The sequence below is a fragment of the Lathamus discolor genome, chromosome 7 (assembly GCF_037157495.1).
Source record: "Lathamus discolor isolate bLatDis1 chromosome 7, bLatDis1.hap1, whole genome shotgun sequence".
Taxonomy (NCBI): domain Eukaryota; kingdom Metazoa; phylum Chordata; class Aves; order Psittaciformes; family Psittacidae; genus Lathamus; species Lathamus discolor.
In genome coordinates, this window is record NC_088890.1 from 7,192,250 (window position 1) to 7,219,950 (window position 27,701).

Here is a 27,701-nt window from a genome sequence, read left to right on the forward strand (position 1 = left end):
ATCAAACATGGAACTGTAAGGAAATGTAGATCTAAAAGCCATTAAACCCAAACAACCCAGAGTTTTAGAGAAGCAATTTCAAGCCTTGCTTAGAAAATTAAAGCACGCACTTACTTTTCAGTTGCACTTAATTCTAAGCAGCAGTGTGGATCACTCTTGTTCACTGCAGTTCCATTTCCACTTCCAGAAATGCCAGCAGTTGTACGCAGGCCTGCACCCACAAAGCCCAGCAGGTATCTAGCATGGCAGGGGGTAAGCCAAGTAAGGATGAATACAATTTATTTGTAATATTTATATTCTCATTTACATGTCTTTGTAGAAATTCTGCCATATCAAAGTACTGTATCTTCGGTGTTGCTAGTCTGCAAATGGTCTTGCTCAGCCCAGTATGGTGGCGTTAATGTCAAATGGGTTTTGGGTGAACAGAAGGTCTATGCACAGTCACCCTGCTCTGATGAAAATCAGTTTCCTTTGCTGTGCAACGTCTTTCTGAAAAGTAATTTGTGGAATAGTCAGAATGAGAAACATTTTAGTATTAAATATATTTTCTAATTTGCTTTTTGACTGCAAATAGCAGTCAACAAAATGAGGTTTTTTTTCATAAACAAGCTGCTTAAGGGTAAAATAACAAAGCATTTAAAACTAGCAAAACATTTAAAACTCATCCAGTGGAACCCATCATGTGCGATGCACTCTGCCAACTTGGAGCAGCTCACATAAGAAGAGTCAGTTCTAAAGAAAAGATCAATTTACATATTTAGTTGCATCCTTTCAGGTATCTGGGAATTTCCTGCTCTTCTTTCAGCTCCTTCCCCAGTCCATCTCTGCAGTTTAAACATCCTGTCTCTTTCCCACCGACAACACTCTTATTATGGTCTCGCACATCACCCTTACTGCAACACTAGCCAAGCACTCAAAAATGCAAGTTGGTCAGAAGACTTTCAACTGCCTTTAATGAGGTCGTGCTCACTGAGCCTCCATTCTCCAGGTCCAGCAGGTCCCTCCCGTGCCCAGGACTCATCATTCAGTCCCACAGCTCCACTGGCCTCCCCCTTCCCCTGGCACATCTCCCCCTGCTTCGACATTACCCAGCATGTACGGTATTTCCTCCTCACCTTTGGTTTTACATGGCAAGGACAAAACAGGAGTGGAAGCAAAGTCACAGGCTCCCCTCCTCCTGCAATCCTTGTTCCTGCTCTAACCCCCTCTCCAGAACCCCCTTCAAGATGAGTCTAATCTTCAGCAGTAAGTTGGGCCAAACCCGAACAAGTTACTCAATTCTCTCTAGGCTGCAATGCCCAATGCCTATTTCCCTGCTGAAGCACATCCCACTCAGACCTTCAGCAAACACCCAACTGCTCCAGTGCCAAAGCTCACAGCAGGGAAGGATAGTTGCAAAGCAGAAAACGCTAATAGCAGGCATGCGAAGGGCTGCTGCCCACACATTACTAAATAACCTGAAGGTTTTCCAATGACTGTTACCCCAACTACACAAAACTCCTCAGGCAAAAAAAGAGATTAAAACCCAGAAGGTTTTTTTTAGCTGGTATTTTTATTAGAACTCTCTACATAAAGCACCTTTGCCTGTCTTAAACTTACTTACAGTACTTCTCTGAACACTGTTCTTCTGTAATCGCACAAGATGCTTCAAACTACTCCGCATTTCTCGATTTGGACACTGCCACCTTAACAGCTTGCACAATGGCATCTTTATCAATGCCAAACATCTTCAGGAGCTCAGCTGACTTCCCGCTGCGTGGTACATGAGATACAGCCAAGCAATTGACTGTGATCCCAGGCTCACCCACCACTACAGCACACACTGCTTCTCCAATGCCACCTGTGGAAAAAAGACATGTATTGGCATGTTACCACAGGCAACATGCAGATTGCATGTATATCTGATCCAAAGGTCCATGCAAGCTAAATCCTCAATTCACAAGCTTATGAGAAACATCAATCACACTATATGTCTGAGTTGCCCATTTGTGAAATGAAGACAATTCCCTATTTCCAAGGCATCCTGAGGACAAGCAGCCTGCCATTTCTGAAGTACTTGCAAATTGGCAGTGAGAAACATGTACCTCCAAAGGGCACAGAGCTGTCAGGAAGCCCTTACCACTTCAGCATCAGCTAGAGGGCCAGGTTTAAAATATATTTAGACTGAGGAGTATTTACAAGTGTACTTAATGTGCTGAAAGGCTGAACTCCCACCAATCTCTATGGCATTTAAGAGCTCCATCTTTTCAGAATGCCTGTACATGCTGCTAGGCACCTCCCTCTCTGAGTTACGCAACACATTCACAGCCTTTGCTTAGAGCTCAGTTCACACCAAATCACTATCAGGGATTTGCAGACTGAATCATAATCATACAAAGGATGTAATGGGGAACTGTGTGGCAGCAGGAGAGACACTGGAAGCAGGAGTATGAGGAAAGAAGAAAGCACGGGACTAGTGTCAAGAGCATGTGCTCTTGAGACATGGTAGGAGAGGTACCTTGGTCCTACACTTCAGTTAGGGTCTATCAATCAGGCTTTTCACAGCTCCAGACATAGTGTGATTTAAACCAGTCAAACAGCTTCCAGCCAGAAGCACCTGGTTGTGGCTGGTAAGATCAACCTGATGTGGGCCTGCGACACACTCAGGCTTGTGAGGTGTGTACACCTGACCTTCCTTGGCTGCATCACACAGAGAGCCATGCCACAATAATTTGCACATTCCTCACCTCCAAGTGTGATGATTTTGATATCCTGCAAATCTACAGTAAAATATTTGTCCAGAGTTGTAAGATAAGCTAGAAAACAATGAGGCTCAGTGATGCTATTATCATCCATACACCGGAATGAAAGTACCGTGTAACCAGCACTTATGGCAACACCAGCTCAGTTCATATAACCTGGCAAGAGTGATGCTCGCCTTAAATTAGGATAATAGTCTCATAATTATACCTACTAATTTCTATTAGGAGATATCACAGATACCTACTAATGCCATAGTTCACAGCTGCCCCTCTGCTAATTTCTCCATCTCCCCCAAGATCAAGCCTGACATGATTCACAACCACTGCTCTTTGCACACAGTCTCATCTTCATGGGACATGTTTGCACAGGCAAGCCCTTGAAAACCTGTGTCAGCAAGACATGTCAGAGAGCAAACGGCAGCAGATTAACCACATTAACTCCAGTTGGCAGCTGGTCACAAGTGGTGCTCCCCAGGGCTCAGTAATGGGGCCAGTTCTGTTTAATAACTTGATCAATGATCTAGATGAGGGGATTGAGGGCACCCTCAGTAGGTTTGCAAATGACACCGAGCTGGGTGGGAGTGTTGATCTGCTGGAGGGTAGGAAGGATCTACAGAGGCATCTGGGCAGGCTGGGTCAATGGAGGACAATTCTGTGAGGTTCACTCTGGAATTTATCCCAGAGTGACTGGAAACTGCCAAATCATCTGATTTCAAGCAGCCTGGAATTGCCCTTTGGGATACAGGGAAAACTTAGAAAACCTGCACAGCAATGGTCTCTCTCAGCTGCTGTAAAAGCTATTCTGAGAACATTCCATGCAGAATCACTGCACCGCAGCAGGAACTTACAATTTCAGTGAACACAAATGACTCAAGACTTCACTTGGACCAAGCACAAGGAAGGGCACACAAGCTGATCAGAAAGGAGCCCTGATTAACCCATTATATCTGAGGAAACTTTCAATCCTCAGTGTCATAATTGTTAAGAGTAATAAGAAAGAATAAAACCTCTCTTTTGCTTTAACCAAATGACAGCATCAGGTCCCATACTTCCCTCTCAGGTTAGAAGCTGTGAGATTGCAAACCCTGGGGAATAACTGTGGACTGTGACCTCCTGGACCTAGCATACCTTCATGGTAATGGTCCTCAACAGTGATGATTCTGCCCTTGGTCGCTCTAGCACTTTCCAGTATTGTCTTCTTATCCAGGGGCTTTATAGTGAAGGGATCAATCACACGGATGAAAATTTTCTCTGCAGAAATAGAACAAAATGAATTGCAAGATGAATTTGGAGAACTCAAGACAAAGACACTGCAAGCAGTTCAGGAATCCCCTGCAATCTTTCAGAGCCATTATGAAACTTGCCTACATGAACAGGTACCCCAGGTATCTCTACCAATGGCTTGTCTACCACTGAACCCAGCCAACCCCGATTTTTGTGTATTATTTCTTCATGCACCTGGTGAGATAGCAGCATCTGTCCATGCCGCAGACAGGACTCTTGAGGCAGAAAAGTCTTGGATAAGTGACTCCAGGTAACCAGGAGTGCCTGTCAGCAGCACAGTAATCTAACTGGCCTTGCCACAGGTAAGAGCAGAATCCAGTCACCAGGAAATCCTTCTTATTCAAACTGTCAATCACAATTTTTTTCCGAGACCTTCATTCCACCTTCAACTTCATTGTCAATCCAAGCAGAATTTCCCCCTGCTTCAGTCTGTATGCATTCCAAATCCTTCATTGCAGCTGCCCACCTATCAGGTATGCCTGTTAGAACTGCCCCAGCCCTGATCATGGCACCCTTAATGTCGCCATCAAACCCAGAATTTGTCCTGTCATCACAAGGCAGGCCCAGCTTGCTCGTTAAAGCTATGTACAAATGGTGATTGTTTATAAAGAATGGAAGTTACACGAGGTTTTTACTAGTCTTGGCTGGCTGAACACTGAGTCAACTCTTATACACAAAGAAGCCCTATATTATGCTGACAGTTTTGTGATTGAAGACTCTGTAGTGGCCAATATATTTAAGTTATTAGACTCTGCCTCTGCGCTAAGAGGTTTTCTCTTCATCATTGGTTATTCACACTTTGAGATCAGCAGAGCATCAAAGTGTGGTAAATGCAGAAAAATAACAATAGTTCTAAAAATACAACTTTCACAATATCCTAAGCCTGATGGGTTCAGTTGTACAAGGTTATCTGTTCACTTAGATACAGCATACAGAACTACCCATAAGCCACAGGCAGCATTAATTGCATTATCTCTTACTACTGGCAATCTCCTCCTGGGCACAGGCTACTGACTCACAGATAGATTTTTGATGGTTTCTTTCTCTTCTTATTTTATTGAAGGATGTTTATGTTTGCTGTGAGATGTCAGTGCATTTGAGCACTATCAGAGTTATTGCCACCCACACCAGTTAAGTGAATACATTCATTCAAAAAACCCAAGTTAGCAGTGATCCATATACACACAAAGGCACTGTATATCGACAGCGTTGTGTAAGAGCTCACACACCAGCTATGGCTCAGCTGACAAGCTGCATTTTGTTAACCGTCCCCAGCCCGATTGCATTCTACTGTGCTGGTACTTTATCCTGCCCAGACAACATGCCAGGGAAGGATCCCCCCTGCTTCTCACACACTTCCTGTGAAACTCTTCCTGTGGAGATTCTCTGCCAGGCAGATTAGCAATTCTAAGAAGACTTTGATCTGATCAATTTGGTAATTTTCATGGCTACTGATGCTGGTAAGATAACTAAACCCCACTCAACTAGGCAAGATTGGCAGATATACACCATGCTGCACTGTATCAGTGTAGCAGGTGACTAGCTGTCTATAACATTTTAATTACTGTTTACCAATACAAAGGGTGAGCAGTTATGGTATTGATTTCTTTGCTGTATTATATAATAAAAAAGGAAAATGAAACTCAAACCAAAGAACAACCCCCATGATCTGCTCACCTTTTCTCAGCTGTTCTGCTGCAGCCAGAGCCTCGTGCAGAGTGACTCCTGCTCCAATCACAGTCACCTGGTCATCCTTACTCTTCAGAACCACCTGCAAGAAAATATTTCCATGTATTTTTAACAGTAAATCTCCCTGATATTTCTAGTATTTCTGGAGATTTTATTAAAAAGATCAAATCTTTGGCATTGGAATGTTTTAGAAGGAAAAGGGCTTTTACAAGAGCAACTTTGCATATTTTTTTCTGATTCTGTTCATCTGGACAATATTTACCTTTGCCTGCCCAATATGGAAATCCTCATTGTTGTTGTAAATGACAGGATTTTCAGGACGACTGGTTCTTATGAAACAAATGCCCTGTTTCCGAAGTAAACATGTTGTAAGTTACAAAACCAGAGACATGTTGACATTCTAGTTTGTAAACCCTGTGACAAAAAATACAGCAAAACAACTTTTTCTATTTGTTTTGTTTCCATCCTTCTATGTTACCTCTGGTTCTACTGAGTAACTCCCTCCCCACTTCCCATTAGTCCTTTTTCAACATCTAGTTGTTTCAGACATTACGATACAGTTAATAACCTCTTAGAGTATGCTCATAACTTACAATTTTCGTTCTGATTCCAAGATCTTTATTTCTCTTTTGCTCTGTTGTGGAAATGGAAAACTCTACTCAAGTTAATTAGAATCTTAGAACTTTGCCATACACGTGCAAATTTTACTCTAGTGATTTTAAAGCAAAAGAAGATATGCTCAGCTGAAAGTAAGGAAAAATGCTTTCCATCAGTCAGATACTCTTCCAAAAGAAGTAACCAACCTGTGCTTAGATCTAATCCCTCCCTCACATTACCTTACAGTCTGCTCCCCTCTCTCACATTTGTTACACACCAAATTCTCACACTCCTTCACTTCAAAGCTGTACTGTCAAGACTAAACATTTTCTGATTATTTGCTCCTTTCTTAAGGTAAACTCTTACTGCAGCCAGAAGTATCAAAGAGCAAGGAGATAACCTGACCCATGCTAATTATGACATTTGACCATTACTCTGCCAAATTAGTTGAAGCTTAGGAGAGATTAGAAACTGTGCCACAGCCACGTGGGAAGTCTTAGTCTTCTTCAGCCAATGTCCTGTTTAACTGCAATCCATCATTGGCAACAGAGGAGCAGAAGATGACCAGAGAGACCATCAACCAGTATAAGCACCAGCTCTCAATATCTCAAAAAGTATAGACTCGCTAAGCTAATAGATGTCCTTCCTCTGTACGGGCACATGATCAAAATCCTCAAAATCAATTTATCTTTGTATATCCAGCTTCAATCTTGACCCCAGAGACACCGTACTAGGAGTGTATTTTCTATCAGTTTGCTAAAGACCATCAAGAGTTACACTTGCGCTTATTTCAAAGACAATTTAGACCCAAACTGCAATTGCTGTGTAATCATTTACATCTTCCCAAATCTGGCCCACAGCATTCCAGACTGTTCATTCTGCACTAGCCTGGACAGAATGTCTGCAACCTTTCCACGCAAAGAAAACATCCCACTGCAATGCTGGAGCCTTTCAAAGAATTTATGTGGGTAGAAACATGCAATAAACATGCCAGAAACAACGAAACTAGTGAAAAAAAAATTAATAAGTAAAGCTCTCTGGCTCAGACATGCTGTGATGCAAACCTTGGTGTTGGCAGCTATTTCCACTGCTTTTTCAGTAGCTACAGCATCACTAGGGTAAAACACAGTGGCATTTGGAACGGCTCTGAACATGCACAGATCCTCCAGTCCCATCTGAGATGGCCCATCCTCACCTAAAAGAATTAAACCAGGGTTACAAAAGAGTAAGTGCATTTTTGACAATCACTCAATATAGCAGTGAGGTTCAATGTAAACCAGAAAAAAAAACCCATAAAGTATAAAATCAGGCACACACAGGACATGCAAGTGTACCTGCTTGAGAAAAGAATCATCTTCTCCTTAACCTCGGAACCATCTAAACAGTAAATAAAGATAGAAAGAGACTAGAAAGAAAGAGAACTCAGGTTAAAAAGAAAAAATGGGACATAAAGTGTAACAATAAAACAACACAAAATGGAAGATAACCAAAGTAGGAAGGTACAGATATAGAAAGAGAGTCACAAAATATCTGAGCATCTTCAGATTTTATATTTTTTTACATTATTAGAAATATATTTTATTCAGATAAATACTACATGTATGTAAGTGACGCTGCACAAGCAAAAATTTGTATTTGACAGTAGTGTTTCTCCAGATTTAAACTGCTGGAAATGTGGAAGAAGAATTGCACGTGTCCCATCAGAAATGGAGAGTCCCGTTGTTACAACTACTCACAAACTCTTAGCCTCAAGACTAAATGAGGGTATGTATTTTCCAATACCATAAAAAGTCTTTCAAAGAGCAATAAGGCATCCATGTTGGTAATTCAACAACTCAAGCACCTTACGCTGCAGATCTATAAAATAGACTTGTTAGCCAGAACATGTGCTGGATGCCATGATTTTCATAGTTAAAGAAACAACCACCACGCCTCCCCCCCAGTGACCTTACGTAACGGTGCTTTGGGAATGGCACTGTTCCAAACTAACCATGCAAAGAGCTCTGAATGCAGGCACGTCACAGCCTGCAGAGCAGAAGCAGGGCAATAAGCCTTCCCACATGCACCCGACTCCACTACCTGTTACTCAAGAAGGACGAGTTCACAAGGAAGGAGGAGAGTATTTTCATGAGAGCAGCACAAAACTCTGAAGAACTTTAAACATGTTAAACAAATTAATCATTGAACTCTGCACTATACATTACTAATAAAGTAAGCACAAAGCAGGAAAAGCGTGTCTCAGCTTTCAGTCACGACGTGAAAGAAAGTCCTCAACATCAGTTTCTAACTCTGTGTGCACTCTGAGTGAGTGGGATCTCAGGGGGCATTTTTCTTTCCTAAAATGCACCCACATGATCTATTCATAGGAAGTGGAATTAAGAACAAAATTAACAGGTACCTCAATCAGAATCTTACTCAAGATAAAGACAGCACTCATGCTTGTCCTACTTTTGCTAAAACAGTGCCAATATCAGCATTCACAGTTCATACTAGTAATTTACAGACTAGCACTAAGCTGAGTTTGGCCCCAAGTGCATCTTTACAAAAATCCCAATTTATGTAGTTTTAAAGTAATGCAGAGAATAATTTTCAATTACATCTGCAAAGCCTACATTTATAGCTGAATAAAAAATGTGAGTGCTTAATATGAACAGTATAAAATGTCTGGAATATAAAACTTACTGCCTAAACAACCGATATTTCTATTTTTGACACATTTACACTATGATTTCTTTCCTATATGTTCAGTTTGGAAAATATCAATTTTACATTATTCCCTTACGACCCTAAAAACATCTTTAATATTTTGGTCTGCCAGCAACTACTGCTTTAGGAGTGAACTTAGTACAAGTTCAGAAGGTCATTGCGATAGTTCTTTCTCACAGATTTAATGGGGCCAAATTTCAATGCAGCAGAAGCCCAGGTCTATCTAGAACTGCATTCATAAAACTTCAATTTTCACCACAGATCCCCTCAGGATTCTGAATTCCATGCAGACCCAAAGTTCTAATAGGAAGTACATTTTATTCGTACCCTTCCATTTAAAATTTAATTTTCTAACTGCTAAAAGATTTCTCTAAATTCCTATCTTTTGCAACTCGTTTGAAAAACTCCGGTGTTCAAATCGTTTTTTGAAAATCACAGTTGAGGCCTGGACCAGATCTGTAACTCAAACAACTTCATATACCTGTGCTTCACAATCACAGCTCCCAGCGGAACTTTTCAAGTGCTGAAAATTGAAACTTGGAAGTGCAGTTCTAGGAGACAATCCAGGTAACCTGAAGGAGTTTTGTCTTTTAATACGAGAAAAGACCAAAGCTAATTGGCTTTTGCATCAAGACCCTTTGCTGCTCACTAAAAGACAAACCGTATTAACCTAGACTACTGATGAGATGGGAGGACTGATTTTAAAAAGAAAAGAGGCTTGTAACAGAATCCCTCCCTTAATGACAAACACAAGCCATAATCTGATAAACTCTACTTACAGTCTCCACTACTAAAGCATGCTCCATACCGCTGCAAATTAAGCTTGAGGTTCTGGATGACACTACACACTTTTATGAAGCACCTTTAAATCTCTACCAGTACTAGAGGTCAAATTAGCATGCAAAGAGCCTTAATTTACTACCCCTGTTAGCTCTCCCTGTCTTTCTTTTCCCCTACAAATGCCTAGTGGGTTTTCCAGCATCAATGTCTACTGTCATCTTCCTTCTTGGTATACAAGTCTGCTCCTGTTTTCTTGGGTGATGTCTAAGCTTTTCATTTAAAAAGCCCAAAACTCCCTTCCTCCCTCAACTCAGAATCAAACCCCAATATGATCTAACACTTCCCAAATAGTTATGATGGGAACCAAAGACCAGAGAAGGTACTGCTAGCAAAAGTTCTCAGCCTGTTGCTTCAAGAATTGCTGTCTACACTGCAGCAAGTCTTGCAGAGAGGAGCCAGGGGCTCCTGTGGTAATAGAAGCCAACAGGGAAACATCAGAGAAATACCTCAAAGGAATTAAGATGCTCTAAGAAGGTGACATGGCTGACAGCCCAGCTGAAATGCTGCTAAACCAATGCATGCAGCATGGGCAATACACAGGAGGAGCTGAAAGCCACCATGTCTATCAGTGGACAACAGAAGAGCTATGGGTATCACCCATGTGGACTTCTGCAGACTAGATATAAAGAAGAAAATTTTTACAATGAGTGTGGTGGGGCAGAGGTTGCCCAGAGGCTGTGGATTCCCCATCTCTGCAGGCATTCAAGATCAGGTTGGACAGGGCTCTGAGCAACTTGACCTAGGTGAAGATGTCCCTGCTCACTGCAGGGGGGTTGAACTAGATGACCTTTAAAGGTCCCTTCCAACCCAAATTAGTCTGTGATCCTGTAATTCAATTTCCTGAATTATCTAACAGTTTTGCAGTGCCTGTTTCATTAGTATTTTGAGGTTTTGGGTTTTTTTAGTCAACACACCAAGCGCTCCAGTAGTCAGAAATACTGCGACAAGTTGAATCAATTATTTAAAATTGGTGATCAAAGGCATAATAATCCAAAGATATTTCTCCCTTGTCCACCAGTCTTAAAAGCACTTTACAAGAGTATCTGTGCAAGGATAACTTTCATTAGTTTCTCATTTTAGGGACTGGGAAACAAAGGTACAGTAAGCACATGACTATTCTCATCACTGAGGACATCAGCTGTAAAGATAGAAAAGAACCTAAGCTCCTCTTTTCAATCCAATTAATTTATATCACTCTATACTTGTGGAGTAGAAAAGCTTGCAGGAAAATGTCCTCTTTTTATCAGGCCAAACAGATAAAAGAGGGAAAAAAAGGCATATAAGCTGATAAAGGCTTGAAATCCTTCTCGTCCTTTCTTAATACAACATGTCCGATAAAAGTAAATTGTGAACATGACTTCTTTCTATAAATGGTGCCATTGTTACCATCACAGCTATATTACTGATTGTCTCCACAAGGCATTATCAGTTTGACTGCTTGACACTAAATGGATGGGAACTGCTGATAAATAAGCCAAGAGTGCCCCTTACCAATAGAAACGCCGCAGTGCGACCCACAGAGATTGATGTTACTCTCAGAGATGGCTGCCATGCGGATCTGGTCAAATGCCCGTGTGAAGAAAGTAGCAAAGGTGCTGGCAAAAGCAACAGTTCTGTCACGAGTGGCACAACCAACCGCAATGCTCACCTGAAAAGAGGCAGATTGTACAAAAAGAGTGAATTCTTCATTTATCACTTGTTTCCAAGAGATCAGCTGTGGGACTTCCTACTGAAAACTTCAGCGAGAAGCTGTCAATGCAGATTAAAAGTCTCTGTTCAGGCCTGCTCCTAACTGTTCCTTCAAGAAGGAAAGGAGGCAATTCTCTCAGTATCTATCCCCCAGCATCTCCTATGCTCCCTGCCTCAACTGCTAGCTGTTATTGTTAATGCTTACTGGTGCTTCTTTTCTTCATCTGCTCCAAGCAGCCATTAACAGAGTTTTAAGACTTAGCCGCTTCTATCTTTTCCTGGATCAAAGGCTTATACTTCCAATACAAAGGACATAGTTTCACTATCTCCATCAGACCTCATTACTAAGTGGGAATGGATTTACCTGTGTTATTTGGACTGGTATTTACTAAAAGGGCCCTTCTTCAGCAAGACGGAAATCAGAACAAGGCCCTTAAATTGTTTATTGCTACAATTACCCCATACATTTATTTTACATAAAAACTAGTCTGCTCTTTATAGCAAATTTCTCCTAAGCTGTTGTAGATCCAAAATGTCCAACTCGAGCTCATGAAACTGCTCTAGTATAATGTTTGCAAGAGACAGTAGTCCATGGTTCTTTGGTTATAAATCATTAAAGGCAACAACAAGATTCTGCCTGAATTTGTGTCTTTAATTTCATTTGCTTCGGTGAACCCCTACAGATGGTAACCAAAGACTCAACCAGATGACTTATCAAATTATTTTCTTTTTTTTTTTTTTTTTTTTTGACAAAAGACTGCAGGCTAAATTTATTAACTGTTTCTCTGTCCTCACCTTTATACCTCAGTCTAGCCAGGAACTCACTCCACATAGCAACATTCCTTTTCTTGCAAAATAAAAAGACTCAAGCTCTAAAAAGCCTTTTCAGTTAAATCTCTGCAAATCACACTTCAGAAATTATTACTGTTTACATACTGCCATCTCCTTCTGTTGCACTGAAACAGACAATATGAACATAAAAATAAAAAGAGGAGTGACTTAGGAAAGAACAGTCAATCAGTAGCACTCCTGTTGTATTACATTTGTCAGCTTTTGCCATAGCCTACTTTTTCCCTAAAAAGTGAGCAAGTCAAATTAAATATCCATGAATACACATATGAAAAGCAAATATTAAAATACCACTCTGAAAACTCAGACTGAATGACCTCAAATCCTGCTGTGTAATACCAGTAATTCATAAACCCAAGAAACCCATTACCATGTTCTGTTCAGCAATGTAGCATTCAATGTAGCGACTGGGATGTTCTTTCTTAAAAAGCTCCGAGAACGTGGAGTTCTTTGTGTCTCCATCCAAAGCAATCACTCGATCATTAGCATGGCCCAGTTTTGCAAGCGCAACACCGTAAGCTTTGCGGGTAGCCCACTAGGAAAAGAAAAATATAGCAGTACTGTTATAACTTTGTTTCTAGCAGCTCTTTTTTTTCCATGAGTGCATGCACTACAATTAAAACCAAATCAGGACAGACATCAGTGCTGAAATCAGCAGCTCCCTACCAATCTAGCTAGGAGATTTTGAAAACCTTGGTTTCCAGTCATGGAAACTCACTTAACCTCATAGAGTTTCTTCAATTTTAAATAAGCATAACATAGTTTGGATAACTGATAATGATCACAAAATGAAGAAGAGTGATTTTGAGTATTTATATTTTAATAGATAATACCCAGTGAGATGACTATCTGTATGTCAGACCACAGAAGTAAGTGTTTACCAGGGTATTCAAAATAGGAGAGAAGAGGTAGGTAGTTGAAAATGGGACAAGGGATAACACCCAAAGCCTTCTACCACCCATTAAGATAACTGACAAACAATGAAAAAGGAAAAGAGTACCTTTTCTCCCACTTTGTAAGTTGGTGGAGATGGCATCTTAATGTTTCTAATATTTACTACAGGCGCATCTTCTTCCGGGAGGGCTGGAGAAAGCTTTTTCTTATTTTGGATTTTGTCATCTATTTCCTGAATGACTTGTTCAGCCATGTTTTTTGGGAGGGGCTTCCCATGCCAGCTTTCCTTATCTTCAACACCTGTGCATTTAAAAGTGCATTACAGATAAGGAAAATATAAAAACTATTTAAGTTTTCTGCTGCAGATTTTACCTAGCTAGAAGTGGGTAGCAGTCTAGTACAGTCTCTCAAGGAAGAACTGCTTTATTATCCCCACTGTAAACAATTACAACGGTATTCAATAGCATTAAGACAGACATGTTCAAATACATAAGAGAAATAGTAAAATTCCAGATATTCTGAACTAGTGATGGAATTCCAGCATCATCTTCTGAAATTGTTTTTAACTTGGCACCTAAGAGACCTGGTCCATTAGCGTGGCAAGCAGTAAACCAGTGTTAGCAGTTAACATAAAATTTCAACAGTGAGGTCTAATTAAACTCACCTAAATTTCAAGCAACAGTTTTAACCCAACTGTCTAATTCAAACAAGACCTGACATTTTACAGGTTAATTTTAATAGCTTCTGATGACTTTTATCTTTGTGCACCCAGCACTAACAGCAAAATTACCTCTTTGGCTGATATGCTGCTTTTTACTGAGTAAATTGCTAAGAATAATGAATTCTCCTTGCTTAGTCAATGAAAAGAAATGAAGATATTTATTCCTGTTAATGTTTATCTGGTGAGAAAGGCAAATTCATAAAGTGCTGCTAAAAGCTGTAGCTGAACAGCATCATGGCAACTCTTGACATGCTGAATATGCATTTATTCCATTCTATGGATACAGTGCTCATTGGCTAGCACACATCTCTCTTCCAAGAACCCAAATCCTTTTCTTAGCACTAATGCTGCTGAGAAGTAAAAGAGTTTGAAAGAATTCCTGCATGCTGTTGCTCAAATGTGTAGGTACACATTTGTCCCCTAGAAAACGACATTTAGGCAAGTTTCACTCTACATGAAAACTACAAAAGCATTTTAGAGGCAACAAACTCCAAATGTCAAACAGCTGTTAACCTGTGAAATAATTTCTAATTTCTATACTACTGCTGTATCTCGATGAGTTACACATCGGATCATATGAAATAACTTGCAGTATGAGGTAGCTTATGCACCACGTCTCATACAGTTTTGTCAAAACTGTAAATGTAGCATCCCTCCTCATTTCCTATGCATTTACACTGCCTGGCTGCTAACAAGTAGACCCTGTTATCTGCAGCACCAGGAGGAGGGAGCTTCCATGACAAAGTTACTCCCTTCTCAGAGTAGTCTCTGTGAGTATAGGGATCAAGAGCAATCCAAGAAGGTTGCCCTCTTGTGCTAGGACAATTTTCAAGACATACAGTCCTATGTTCTCCCATGCCCCCCGCTGTCTTCCAGACTAGAAAAGACTTCTTAAATAGAACACCAACCTTTTTCTAACGTATGAAACATTAAGCTTGTATATTTAATGATTGCACCTTTATTGCAGCACTATGTACATATTATTATACACATGCATACGCAAAGCAATAGATGTTTTATTACCTGATATGCCTCTGCCTTTAAAAGTCTTTGCAATGATAGCTGTTGGCTGATGTTTGGCCTGGCCAAAGGCTTTGCAAAGTTCCTCCACACTGTGCCCATCAACAATGATTGCATGCCAGCTAAGAACACAAACAGATCAACTCTTTCTAAAGGGTTTTAGCATGTGACACTCTCTGGTAGTTAGCAATAACAATAACGAATACTAGCATCATCCCGATGTCGTGTCTTTTAAAGACCCAAACTATGCCAGAAACATGAAATAGCATTCATTTGAAGTCATAAAATACCATAGTCCCTCTTTTATAATGCAAAATAAGTCACAGAGGTACTCGCAAAAACAGACCACTAAGTTATCCTACATTTCTTCAGACATAATGGCCATTTTTAATCACAAGAGCAAATCAGACATCTAGAAATCAATTAAAAAACTGACAGTGAAAGTTTAGTAATTGTTTCCATGACCTTCTTTCTGCTATGACAGTACCTTTGGTCACACAAAGTTACAAAATCTGGTTTTAATGTGATAAAAATCCTCTAAAAAAAAAAAAAAAAAAAAAAAGTATCTGAGTAAGTAATCCTTTTCTTCTTCCTCTAAACAAAAAATTCTACCAATTCTCCTGCTGTAGAATTTTGTAATAATAGTAATAAAGATGGCCACTATCAGGCATTATGAAAGACCATCCTTCTTGGTGATGACATCCTTGAGAGCTGAAAGCTCACGTGAAAAATTTCTGCAAAGCAAATGAAACATATAGCTTCAAATGGGAGATGACACCGAACTTCTTCTAATCACATACCCAAAGGCTTCACAGCGTTTCTGGTAAATCTCAACATGATGCTGCAGAGGAGCAGGGTCACTTTGTCCAAGACGGTTAACATCAAATATAGCAACCAGATTATCGAGCTTGTAAAGCCCAGCAAAGGCCATTGCCTCCCAAACAGAGCCTTCAGACAACTCTCCATCTCCAAGCAGACAATACACTCGATAGCTGGAAGAAGAAATTAAAGTAAAAAAACAAAACCAAACCCAAACCCAACACCCCAAAACAAGGTTTCACATGTAAGCACAGTTAAATCAACCGCAAAACCCCTCTAACAATTCAGAGAGAACTCACTGCTTTTTCTATTCCAGACTCAATGCCCATTCGCTCAGTGCATTCACCTCAGATAATTTTAGATAGCTACTTAACGTAAATACTTGTGAGCTGTTACCTATGAAAAAAATAAGATGAGAAATACTATACTCCTTTTTAAAATTTTCTTTCAAGAAGAAAAATCAAATCTTAAGCTTTCTATTGCAAGGCCTGAATGAACAGGCCCATTACACACTGTCACTGTGACTCAGCAAGACCATCAACAATGCATGAAAGATTACTGTCTGCTGCTTCTTTCCTCCCATATACTCTCTGAAAGGATGACTAAGAGTTTAGTTTCAGGAAATCTATAAACTGCAGATAAACTCAGCTATAATTAAAGCACGTTGCATAACCAGATTCAGAATTCTGGAAAAAGAGAACCAACATGGTATGACTTTGTAGATGATTTCTCCAAACAACGAAGGCCTTTATTTAGGTAAACTCAGGTAGCAGCAGTACTGCCTGATTTCTATGGAACTCAGGCAATGCATGTTTTTTATTGCCACCTTCTTTTTTTGTATGACAAAACTTTATAAGTAAACTTACAGTAAATCAGCTGCCAAATACAGAATTTTAAAACAAAATTACCAAGATGGCTGTTAACAATTTTTTTAAAGTAGACATTAAGCTATAATAGACTTTTGATGTGAATCCCACCTGCCTTCAGCTAAATCTGAACTCCTTCCACATAAGCTGCTCCCAAGTACTGCATGCAAGACCACCTTTTTCTTCTGTCATGTAAGCACTGGTTAGATTTTTTCCACACGTAGCATCTGCTAAACTCAATTAAAATCAGCAAGTCATCTTTCACAGAAATGATTTCAAGCTAGTGAAGTGTAGAACACACTAACTGGGCAGCCAGTGCTCGAATGTTCTAGAACTGTCACATAAAATATATCAACTACATCAGGCTATTTTCCTCCTCATACAGATTTGCCTTTAGACATCTACTTTTCTTGTGCACAAAACAAATTGCAGAAGCAGTCATTTTTGTATTTGTGGAGCTGAATGCCTTTCTGATAACATTTTGAAGCCCTACTTTATTATTCAATGCTGCTATTATTGACCATAACAGTTCCTTATCTAGATATATGTTCTCCATTATTAGTCATCTGATCTGGAACAGACACATCTCCAGTCTGCATCTTCCCTCTAAGGGGACACATACCAGTCTCAAAATGGCTAACGGAAGTTAGAGGCTGCTCCACATCTTACTGTCTTCTCTGTTAGGGAGCATCACCTTGCAATACTGCCAGGGTACAAAAAGGGACGTATATATGCACTAGTTCTTGCTGATCTTTAAATACTTGGTAGTTTCACTGGCAATGGGTTTGTAATCTAGGCTAGTAATCCGTAATTATAAACCTCAATTTGAGATCAGATTTGGGAATGGAGAATAAAGGTTTGGGTCTTATTTTTTCCTGATTAAGAACATGGTTTCTTTTCACAAAATATGCTGACTGACTGCCTCTAATCATGAAATACATGATGATGGAATTACCTGGCTCTGTCAAAGAATTTGCCAGTGTATGCCATTCCACATGCCGCACCGAGACCCTGACCGAGGGATCCAGTGGCCACGTCAGTGAATGTTTGTCTCTGAGAATGAAAAGACAACAATTATCGTACAGTGAAGAAACAGAGAAATTAAATTCTAGTGCTAGAAGATGGTTCACTATACATCAAAATTCAGCTTCTCAGGCATAACAATACCGTATAAGTGCCTCCAAATCTTGCCATTCCCCTTCTTTCCCTGCAATGCATGTACGTTGATTATCAGTATCACAAGCTGACTAGGCTCTCTGAGAGGGAAGGCTACCAATGGCCCAGGAATTTTTCAGCTACGTTTTGGATGGCAGCAGTTACGAACTGATGATTTTGTATAACAAAAAAAAAAAAAAAAAAAAAAAAGGATCAATTGAAACCTTTGGTTGGGAATGGAAAGACCAATGAGGTGACCAAATAGCTCAAAGCTTCTTAAAGGACAAGAAAAGCCATGCAGGAACTTGTTTTAAAAGGAAAATATTGACTGTCGGGGAACTTCACTAGAACAATAAAGGTCATTTTTACATGCTCATTCAAACACAGACACTTATTCAGTTGTGAAGCCGTAAATATCACCATCCTTCTTATAAGTCTTTATCTTTCCTGTACTATAGCTGGCAACCAAGAACTGCTGCAAGATATATGCGCTACTTGTTTTACAAAATCCACCATCTTATATCAAAGGTTATAAGCACTCACTGGCACTGGGTGTCCTTCTAAGACAGAATCAATTTTCCTCAAGTTCAATAATTCTGCTTCTTGTAGAAAGCCAGCCTCTGCCCAAACAGAATATAAAATTGGTGCTGCATGACCCTAGAAAAAAACATAAACTTTAAGCAAAGCACAATTTTCACAACATCCTGGTATCAAGACAAAATTCTGCAAAGCTGACAAACCGTAGACTCAGGTTCTTAAGTCAACTAGGAAGGCATTGAGTTATAAACCACTTTTATTTTTACAATGCAACATTCGTACTGATGTTTGTTTTCAAGTCCCCCATGCCCTTGCTTAGAGCACCCCAGACAACTTCTTCTGAAGTTAAGACAGAAAGAATGCAGCACTCTCAAGGGCTATTTAGGATGTCCTCAAGAAAATCAACATGAAAGGCTAAGAAGGTTTCTGGCAGCCATGCATTTCCAGTTCCAGGATGTAGTTTTGGTATCCATATAAAACCCTTTGATTCAATCTCCTTAGGTACCATTCTCAAAACAGAGCCCTCCCTGTACACTAAACTAGTGTAAACATATGGATGAGCAAGTGTTTCCCCATTAAATCTTCTTCAATACATATGTATTCAAGGTAATATGCAGTGAGTGACAACAGGAAATATTTTAAGCTTTAAATGCTTGGATCCTTGTGGCCAGGTCTGATTGAACAACTGCAAAGTAGTAGTTACATTCTGCTTGTGGAGTTGTTAGAAGTCAAAAACGCCTGCAGAGGTTTGAAGCCATTTATCAGCTCTGGAAAGAAACCCCTATTCATTAGAGACAGGTAAGGCAAACACGAAGAAGCAACTGTTATTGCTTAACCACCTCAGCATTAGGTGTTTGCTTCATCTAATTACTTATTTCAGATATACACTATCAGCTATGCAACACTATTGTAAGCCACCATGTGAGAAACTTGACTCAAAGATGGAACCTGCTTCACTGGAGTACTTAATCTGCCATTTTTCACATCATTATGTTTTCTGAAGGTCCCTCAACTGCCATTATGTCATATGATCGAAACGTTCTTGTGATTTGCAAGGGCACAATGCAAAAAGGATAGAAACGCTAATGGCCAGTCCAGGTTGTAGTTTTATCTGTTTTCTGAACCACACTGGCTTCAGAAATAGTACTGACTTTAGTATCATACTGGCACACTAGGAATGCCAACTACTCACTAACCTACCATAATTATTTCATGTAATGCTCCCTGAAAAGCTGACAGTAATCAGTGCATATTGTGACGTGACTGCAGGCATATCAGCACAGCTGCATTTAACAAGTAGAGCACAAAAGCTAACTGCAACTTACTCATTAGAAAATTGGTTAAGCCTAAATATAGCAGATGTTAATATTTCTTGATAGATTTCATAGAGAATATAATAACATTTATTATTTAATACTATAACAACTGAAGTCAGTGAAATTAAGACTTATTGACACATTATACAGACACTTTTTAAATATTTTTGAGTTATGCTTCAACTTAATCAGGTTTTACTTGTCTTTCTGAAGTAAACAAATTCCAGTCTCTCAAATATTTCCAATAGACTTCTGAGTAGATGCAAGCATAAGTAAGCATTTAGTCAAGGAAGACAACCTGATTTAATTTAGATAGACAGCTAGCAGACAGCAACAGTATAGCATAACAGTTGTTTTACCTTGGAAAGAATAAACCGGTCGTTGCTGGCATTTCTCGGATCTTGTACTTTGTACTTCATGGTATGGAAAAACAGCACAGACATAATCTCTGCTGCACTGCAACATGATGTAGGGTGGCTACAAGTCAAGACAGACCCAAGATTACAACTTCTCATTGTTTGTTCAGGATTATATCTTTAAAATATCACTTTACCAAGTCCCCTACTCCTCAGCATTAATACACAGTTAAGTGTTTTTGATAACTCATCCCATCTACCATTACCCTAATGACAATTAGTTGTACTTTGAGACAAAGGGAGCCACCTTATCTAGTTGAAGTGGGTATTAAAAGACAGAGCATGGTGACAGTTCAAGGCATATCTTTTGGAGCAATCTGTTCTTCTTCATGCCAAGGAACACCACACTAATCAGTGACTGTGAAGTACAGGAAGCAGCATGACCCTGTGCTTGAAATCATACTTCACTGATTTATCTGACAGCAGAAATTTACACTGGTGCAGAGGAAACAAAGACAGCTTTCCCCAGTATTTTAGCCACTCACTGAGTAAAGGAATTAAAAATGTGGCCTCATGACTTATTCAGACCCCATTGCACAGGCAGGGACTGGTAACGCAAGATTATATTTTGAGGAAAGCTCTGGAACGTTTAGAACTGTATCACATAGGGTACCATTTTCTTTTACCATGTTAAAGCAGACAGAACTAGAATGCTGATTTCTAAAGAGAACATTAAATAATACAATTCTTGTACTTCATCTTCTACTGAAACTGGACATAAAAATTTGCTGTCTCCAGTAAAAACCCAGAAAGAAGCACATTGTAAAATACTAATTTGCTTAATCTTTGGCTAAGAGAGGAGCCAACATTTTTTACATTTACATCTATATCAGGCTGAAATACTGAACTAGTTGGTTTGTCAAACATTTGTAAGTATCTGGAATAGTCTCTCCCATTGAACTATCTGGGATAACTTTTGCAACAGTAACTTGGCTTAGAAATACACAAGGCTCATTTCAGAAGAAATTATTCCATATAGTAGCAACAAGTAAATGCAAAGTCACATGAAAAGAGTTATTTCCAAGTGTCAAATATTCAGTTATTCTGAGACAAGGTAGATATTTAATTTGAAGTATAGTAGAGGGCATACATTTGATTTTATTTATCTACTGTCATTTCAAATAACGATGATTAGTTCTTACAGACCTTGAAGGCACGGCACTACTTGACCACCCAAGTGTATTAGCCTTGGCTTTTCAATTGGGATAAAACTTATAAGGAGTTAGAAGTCTCTTTAAAAACCTCTACTGAGTGCAGAAAGTAGCATTTTTCAGATTTTAGTGGTGTAAAAAAGATCATTCTTGAGATCAGTGATTGCTACTGAGGTACAGGACAGTGAATGATGAAGAGTAGAAAGGTTATGGCTGCAGAAATCTGCACCAGCCTTGAAAATAACTTGCAGTCTCATCTCAGTTTCTCTTCTACCAAAATTTATTTTTCATCTTTAACATGATACTCTTAAAATATTCAACCCTTCTTGTAAAACAGCACAAACTTCTTATGAAAGTGTCACATTTCTTTTCCCGCATGTACATTTACCATGCATGTTAGGATTAGACAACACTTTCAGTAAAACTTTAATATTCTCTTCTTGTAGTAATGAACCTTCCACCCACCCCCAACAGTGCTGTAATAAGAGAGTAAAAACATGCAAAACACTAGCATAATTTGAATTACGGTTAGTGTCCATCCCTTAGTAAGTACTCACACACAGAGAACCAAAAGAATTAGCTTTAAACCATGGTTCAAACATATTAGTAAATATATATGTATTTGAGTTAATCAAGAAGCCTTACATGCTTGTTTAAAGCTTTCATTCCTTTAATTTTATTAACTTTATACTTAACCATACTTCTATGAACTCCTGGTCTTGGTAAAAAAAGTTTTAAACAACCTAAAATGGTAGCATGTGGAAATAAAAAAAGTAGAAAAATTTATTAAATTACCTGAAAATAATAAAATAATAATAATTAACCTTGTTAAAACTACAGGTTAAATTACTTTCTACTAAAAAAAAAAAAAATAGCAAAAATTTAACTACATATTGGATACCAGAAATCATTTTACAAATAACTACACCATTTTCTTTAAATACAGCCATATGAACCATACCTACTGGTCTTCTCTTAGCTCATACTCTTCTAGTAAGTTCTGTTAACAGAACTTCTTGTTAAGCCTAGCAAAGCCTATATGGATTACTTTGTACAAGGGGAGAAAAAGACACAGCAAGTCATTGCCACTATCATCACACAATCTCCCACATTTTGTTCACAACTGGTGAACAATCCAGAACTCTGCAGCAGTGGCCCCATCAACACGCTTCTCTGCCAGATAGCTTCTACTGAAGAAATGCCTCAACTTTGAAATGCAGCCCTTTAGTAGAAAACTGAACTTAAGTACACTGGAACACCAAAATCCTTGATCCACACAAATCAAGGGTAAAATAATTACTCCAGCATGGTTTTGTGGGGTGTTTTTATTACTCTGCATCAATTCATATTAGCTCTATCTACACATTTCAACTAAAGGGAAGAGTGGTGGAATGTTAAAATTGAATGCTGAAAGACAAAAGCTAAAAAAAAAAAAAAAAAAAAAAAAAAAAAATCAAAAAAGAAAATTACCTGCAATAAATGATCATACCACATGTTGTGAAACTTAACTGCCTGTTAAGAAACCCTTGCAACTTCCACTTTTGAGAATTTAACCATCTAATTCTAGGAGGCCAGGAACCGTTTCACAGTATCAGAAATGTATCATTAGCTACCAAAAAGCCTCTACCAGTTTTGATTAAAATGTCTGCACTTCTTATCTTAAAGAAAAACTTCTTCCACGCCCAAAAGCAAGTAAGTTCAATCTTTACAACTTAGACATTTCCCCACCTAGTGTTTTTAAGCACAACTTTTTTTTCCAGCTCACTGAACTTTTCCACTGCGCCTGGTAAAGTACTCAAAGTGCTATGTCTGAGCATCTTCAGGATCAGACTGCCTGGTCTTTTAGCTCTTGACCAGACAAAGGCCACAACTTAACAAAGTTAGAACAAGTGAAAACTGCAACAACTGGTGTGTCAGATCTACCAGGGAACCACCTGTGTTGCAACATATGTCACAGTTCATGGAAATTACTTCCTTGAGAGTAGCGGGCAGGTCCCGTTTTATTTGAAGTGCTTTTATTGCAAGTATTTCCTTCAGTTTTACAAACTGCACCTTTAACAAACACAAATTTCCTTAACAGAGTCAATGCAAGCATGACAATTCTTATTAACTGTAAACTTCTACTTACATTTAACTTGCATTCAAATATTTTTCTACACTCCTCGTGTATACCAGCAACTTAAACAAATCTTACTGTCTCATTCAGGTTTTGGGCAACACATTCATAATGTGTAGAAGCTGTTTCAGAAACGTACAGGATTTACGTAACCACAACTGACTCTGAATGTCTTTTTCTTATAGGCACATTACTACACCATCACCTCAGTAACCAAATACTACTAGTTAAGAAAATAGATGGCCTGTCAACAGACTCTGCCCTGCAGAACCCATCTTTCATAATCTGGTTGTGTAATAATTTCAGACTCTACAGAACTTTAGTGCTAGAATAAACTTGAGCAATTAAGGAAATGCCTTTGTGCAAGAAGTACTCAGTATTGTAGCATACATGAAAGAGGAATAAAAATCTTGAGTAAAACTACTTTTACTGTTTCTTCATCAGTACAGGGAGAATGGTTTTACTATTGAGTTTCATGGACCACAAAAAAAAAGTCTGTAGCAAGATCCTTATTCTTTAACAGCACATCTGACAGAACAGAAATAATTTTATCTGTAGATAGAGCAAGTGATACCATACAAGCTTTGGGGCTTGCTTAAAATACACTCTAGATGATCAACACTGAAGCTGAAGCTCTACTAAGTAGATTTAGCACAATTTTTCTTACCTACAGTTTCACACAGGCTTGTAAAACATTGCCCGTACATTGTAGCATTGAAACAAATCAAGCATTAAAAGAGCAATTGTTGGGTATCCTACACTTCCCTTTCCAGACTGGAACAAACAAGCCACGGCTTTGTAAAAACCTGCTCCTGTGGCTGGCTGAGAGTTTCTCCGTGTCCCCACTGCATTTGACAGGAAGAACCAAAGCAGCGTTTCCATTTGCTGCATGCAAAAGGAATGAGTAAAGTTCAGTTTCTGTAAGCCTTGAGAAAGGGCCACGTGGGTAGTCCATGCCAGACACAGGGTGGGCACTGTAAGGCAATTCAAAGGAGCAGCTTTAAAATACTTAATACACCACCTTCTCCACACAAACCTCAGCATCAGGATTCCAGGATTTCTTCTATTTTTTTTTTTTTTAACGCTACAGCCAGTTTCAAAGAGGTCCAAAGGAGGAAATTGCAACAAGATGGGATATATTAAAAAAAGAAGAAAAAAGCCAGTACTCCACGTGGAAGCACTCAAATACGTCATTCAAGCAGAAAAAAATTACTTTAATTTTACATGAGTAAAAGCGGATTGTTTGCAGAGATTTTTTTCCATAGGTAAAGCACGATCAAAGGAAGGATAACTCTGGAATCTGCACACATCAGAGCCTCCGCTAAATCCTGTCCAGAGGCCTGAATAAACTGCCCATTGCAGACCGCGGGCATTTCACAGATAATCCCACTTGGGCTCACTTGAAATTCTGTGTGGAATTAGTTCCAACTGACGGGCACGGAATGAAAAAGAAACCGTTTGTGCCTCGGGCACAAATTCTTTGGTTTCCAGCCCTGCACCAACTTCCCATTCCCGGCCCCTCTCCACAGTCACAACACCCGCCGGCCTTTACCCGCGGGAGCACCGCGCCGCGCTGCTGACCCACAGTCGCCATTTCCCAGTGTAGCACCTCCACATCACTCGGTCCGTGCCGGGCCCCCGACATGCTGGGGCCAGAGTGCGTGTTATGGGGTAGGGGTTCTAGCGGGGCTCGGCCGTGACCACCGCAACATCACCCCCCGCCATCAGGGTCCCCTTCCCCGCCCAGCGCACGTCCCACCCTGCTGCCGCCCCAGTCCTCCCGGCAGCCGCGGGGAACGGATGGGTCGCAGCATCCCCTGATCGGTGTCCTGCAAAACGGGCGTAAAACAGGGACCGGGGCGAGGGAACGGGATCTCCGCCCTCGGAGCCAACGGAGGGACCCCAGGCAGCGGGTAACGGCCTAAGGGAACGCGGCGCAGCCCCTCCCGCCGCCGCTTCGTCTCGATGCGTGCGCAAGGATGAGGGAGCGCGGCTCGCCGGAGCCGCGGGGCCGGTCCGCGGCCGATGCTGGGGCGCAGCCCGTCAGCCTCACTCACCCAGAGCCGGCCGCAGTGGTGGCCTTGATAGAGTTGATGCGGAGCCGGTTGGCCGTGTCCTTCAGGGCCTGCAGGGTCTGCTGGTCGGGCTTGTGGTAATCCTCCATGAGGGCGAAGCAGAAGGGCGGCTGCGGCGGCGCGGCGGGGCTGGGCAGGGCAGGGCAGGCACGGCGGCGGCGGGCAGCGCGGCTCCCCGGGCCGTGCGCGGGGCGGGCTCAGGCTGCGTGAGGGGGCGCGGCCAGGCGCAGGCGCCGTTTCCCCGCCTCTCCCGGCGGCCCTCAGAGCCCCTCTGGGGTCAGTGGGGCGGGGGTGCTGCGGCCGGGTTCGTTTCACCGCCCGGAGCGCTGCTGGATGGCGGCGTTGCGTTGGGTTGCCAGCTCCAGCCTCTCCTGCCTGTAAAAGAACCGACTGCATCCAACGCCTCTGAACGGTAACTTGGTTCCTCTGCGAGCAGTAGCAGAAGCAGTTTGCTTCAGCGGAGCTTGCTGTGTCTTTTTGCATTGTAGCCTGCCTAAGCGCAGGCGTGTAGGCCAGGGGAAAGTATGTAGGTTCCTGGAACTGTGAAACAAAGAGGAACAAGGAACTTTTGCAGTTCGTCTTCGTCTCAGTCCTATGAATATGTAAAAGGGTTGACTATAAGGAACTTTGTACCCACAAGTGTGCGTGCGGGGTGTGAACGTATGCCCCCCCCGAGCTGTAAATAAACCTTAGCTCCACTGACTTTGACCCCAGTTAAATTTTTCTCACACTGCACAGGAGGAACAGTAACAAAATTACCCTCTGTGGCTGCTTTCCCTCCAAAAAATAAAATTCATCCTTCTACAATATATGTTTAAAAATCTGACAAAATCACTTTTGCATAAAAGATGGACTTCACCAGCCATCAATCACGAAACGCATTTTTTTCTGGCAATCCTGAACACAGTGACATTAAAGCTTACAAACCTAACCAGCAAGTTGAATATTTCAAATGTGTTCTAGAAAGCTCAAGCAGAACTAGTGACAATCTGAAAAAAAAAAAAAATTAATGTTTAAACAGACAATAAAACGTATCAAATACCTCACATTTTGCTCATACCTGCACTACACTCCCCATGTATTTCAGTGTTATGTCCATTGGTAGTTTGTCCAGAAGGTTGTATTGTGTAATTTAAAAGTATTAATATACTTTAAAATCTGTTTTAAATGTAAGCTGTTACATCTAGTAAATTGGGGCAAGCATCTAATTTCAGAAAACACTAGTGGTGTGTGCCATTTACATTAGAAAACCTACATTTTTGTCATTAAGACGCTCAGAGTTTGGGTTTCAGACATAAAGGAAGCCACCTGTATTTACAGAGTATCTATCCATGCACACCTCACAAACTATAACTAAAAAGTTGCATGCGAAACACTTAGCAAGGCAAGGTAACACTTTCTTCCATAAACTAACCAGTTTACTGGAAGAAATAAAAGCAGGCACCATTCCCTAAGCTAAACTGTTCCCTTCAACTGCTCCATCATTTGTCTTTTAAAAAATTCTTTAAATAAAAAAAGAAAAAACCTCAAAAGAAAAACTAGAGTGGAAACTGGCTGTATGCCAGCGAGAAGGGAAACAAGTCAAAGAACCTAAATGGACAGTAGCAAAGTGCAGTTAATTTCAGAGCACTATATAAAGGCTAGTTGCTGCAACTGCCATTTCCTATTCTTCCATTTATATTTTACTTTAAAATAATAAGGTATGCCAACTACTTCCTTTTCTTTTGCAGAACCAGTTACCCCAATCTTTTCATTTCAGTGATATACTTTGAGGGGATACAGACAATAAAAATTGGAATATAGAAGAGCCTGATGAGAATCATATAAGCCTTGGTTTAGATTTAGGAACTCTGCAGACATGGCCTTTAATACCAAGAGCCTCCAACAGCAGAACAATGTCCCTTGGAATTTAAATAATAACTAGAAATTAGCTAGTAGGTGTAGGAAACCATAGCAAAGAAATCCTAGCTGAGGAAACATATGATAGAATGACGCATGATAGAAGGAATTAACAGCCTTAGTAGCAGTTTCCCTACAATATTCCTGTTGAAATCCAGTTCAACAGCACGCGGACTTCTTTTGTCCTCCCAGGGAGATGGTACCCAAAGGAATATGTTCAGCAAGTGACTATGAAAGATCTCAAGAGTTACAAGTAGAATCTACGGGAGAATTACTAATTTAGGGCTCCTCCTTTCAGATTTTCTACTATAAAACCTACCT

General features: G+C 40.3%; 1 protein-coding gene and 1 long non-coding RNA gene across 3 annotated transcripts in view; one reads left to right on the plus strand and one right to left on the minus strand.

The window, feature by feature from the left end:
- Nucleotides 1–262: 262 nt before the first annotated feature.
- On the minus strand, nucleotides 263–25,993 carry TKT (transketolase). Of its 2 annotated transcripts, XM_065687904.1 has the most exons (15): nucleotides 25,464–25,993; nucleotides 20,083–20,200; nucleotides 18,414–18,527; nucleotides 17,671–17,768; nucleotides 15,831–16,022; nucleotides 15,034–15,152; nucleotides 13,396–13,589; nucleotides 12,766–12,930; nucleotides 11,349–11,505; nucleotides 7,376–7,506; nucleotides 5,977–6,060; nucleotides 5,703–5,796; nucleotides 3,870–3,992; nucleotides 1,604–1,840; nucleotides 263–489 (listed from the first exon to the last, which is right to left on the minus strand). In XM_065687904.1, the coding sequence occupies exons 1-14, from the start codon at nucleotides 25,568–25,570 to the stop codon at nucleotides 1,653–1,655; spliced, it is 1,884 nt and encodes a 627-aa protein (XP_065543976.1). In that variant the 5' UTR covers nucleotides 25,571–25,993; the 3' UTR covers nucleotides 263–489; nucleotides 1,604–1,652. The 2 variants fall into 2 exon arrangements, with proteins under 2 accessions (XP_065543976.1, XP_065543975.1); XM_065687903.1 differs by lacking the exon at nucleotides 263–489 and having other exon boundaries at nucleotides 1,533–1,840; nucleotides 25,464–25,992.
- Nucleotides 25,403–27,701, plus strand: part of LOC136018571 (uncharacterized) — a 31,155-nt gene continuing 28,856 nt past the window's right edge. Inside the window, exon 1 of the long non-coding RNA XR_010614485.1 lies at nucleotides 25,403–25,893. This is a non-coding gene — a long non-coding RNA (uncharacterized LOC136018571). The remainder of the gene's footprint in view (nucleotides 25,894–27,701) is intronic.

Bases quoted from the DNA above. Each gene is read 5' to 3' on its own strand.
- TKT (XM_065687904.1), bottom strand. From the start codon at position 25,570: ATGGAGGATTACCACAAGCCCGACCAGCAGACCCTGCAGGCCCTGAAG. The intron at 16,023-17,670 runs GTAATTCCATCA...TTCTTCTTCCAG, and splicing joins AAATTCTTTGACAGAGCCAG to CTATCGAGTGTATTGTCTGC. The intron at 15,153-15,830 runs GTATGTGATTAG...TTGTGTTCTTAG, and splicing joins AAACGCTGTGAAGCCTTTGG to CTGGCATGCAATCATTGTTG.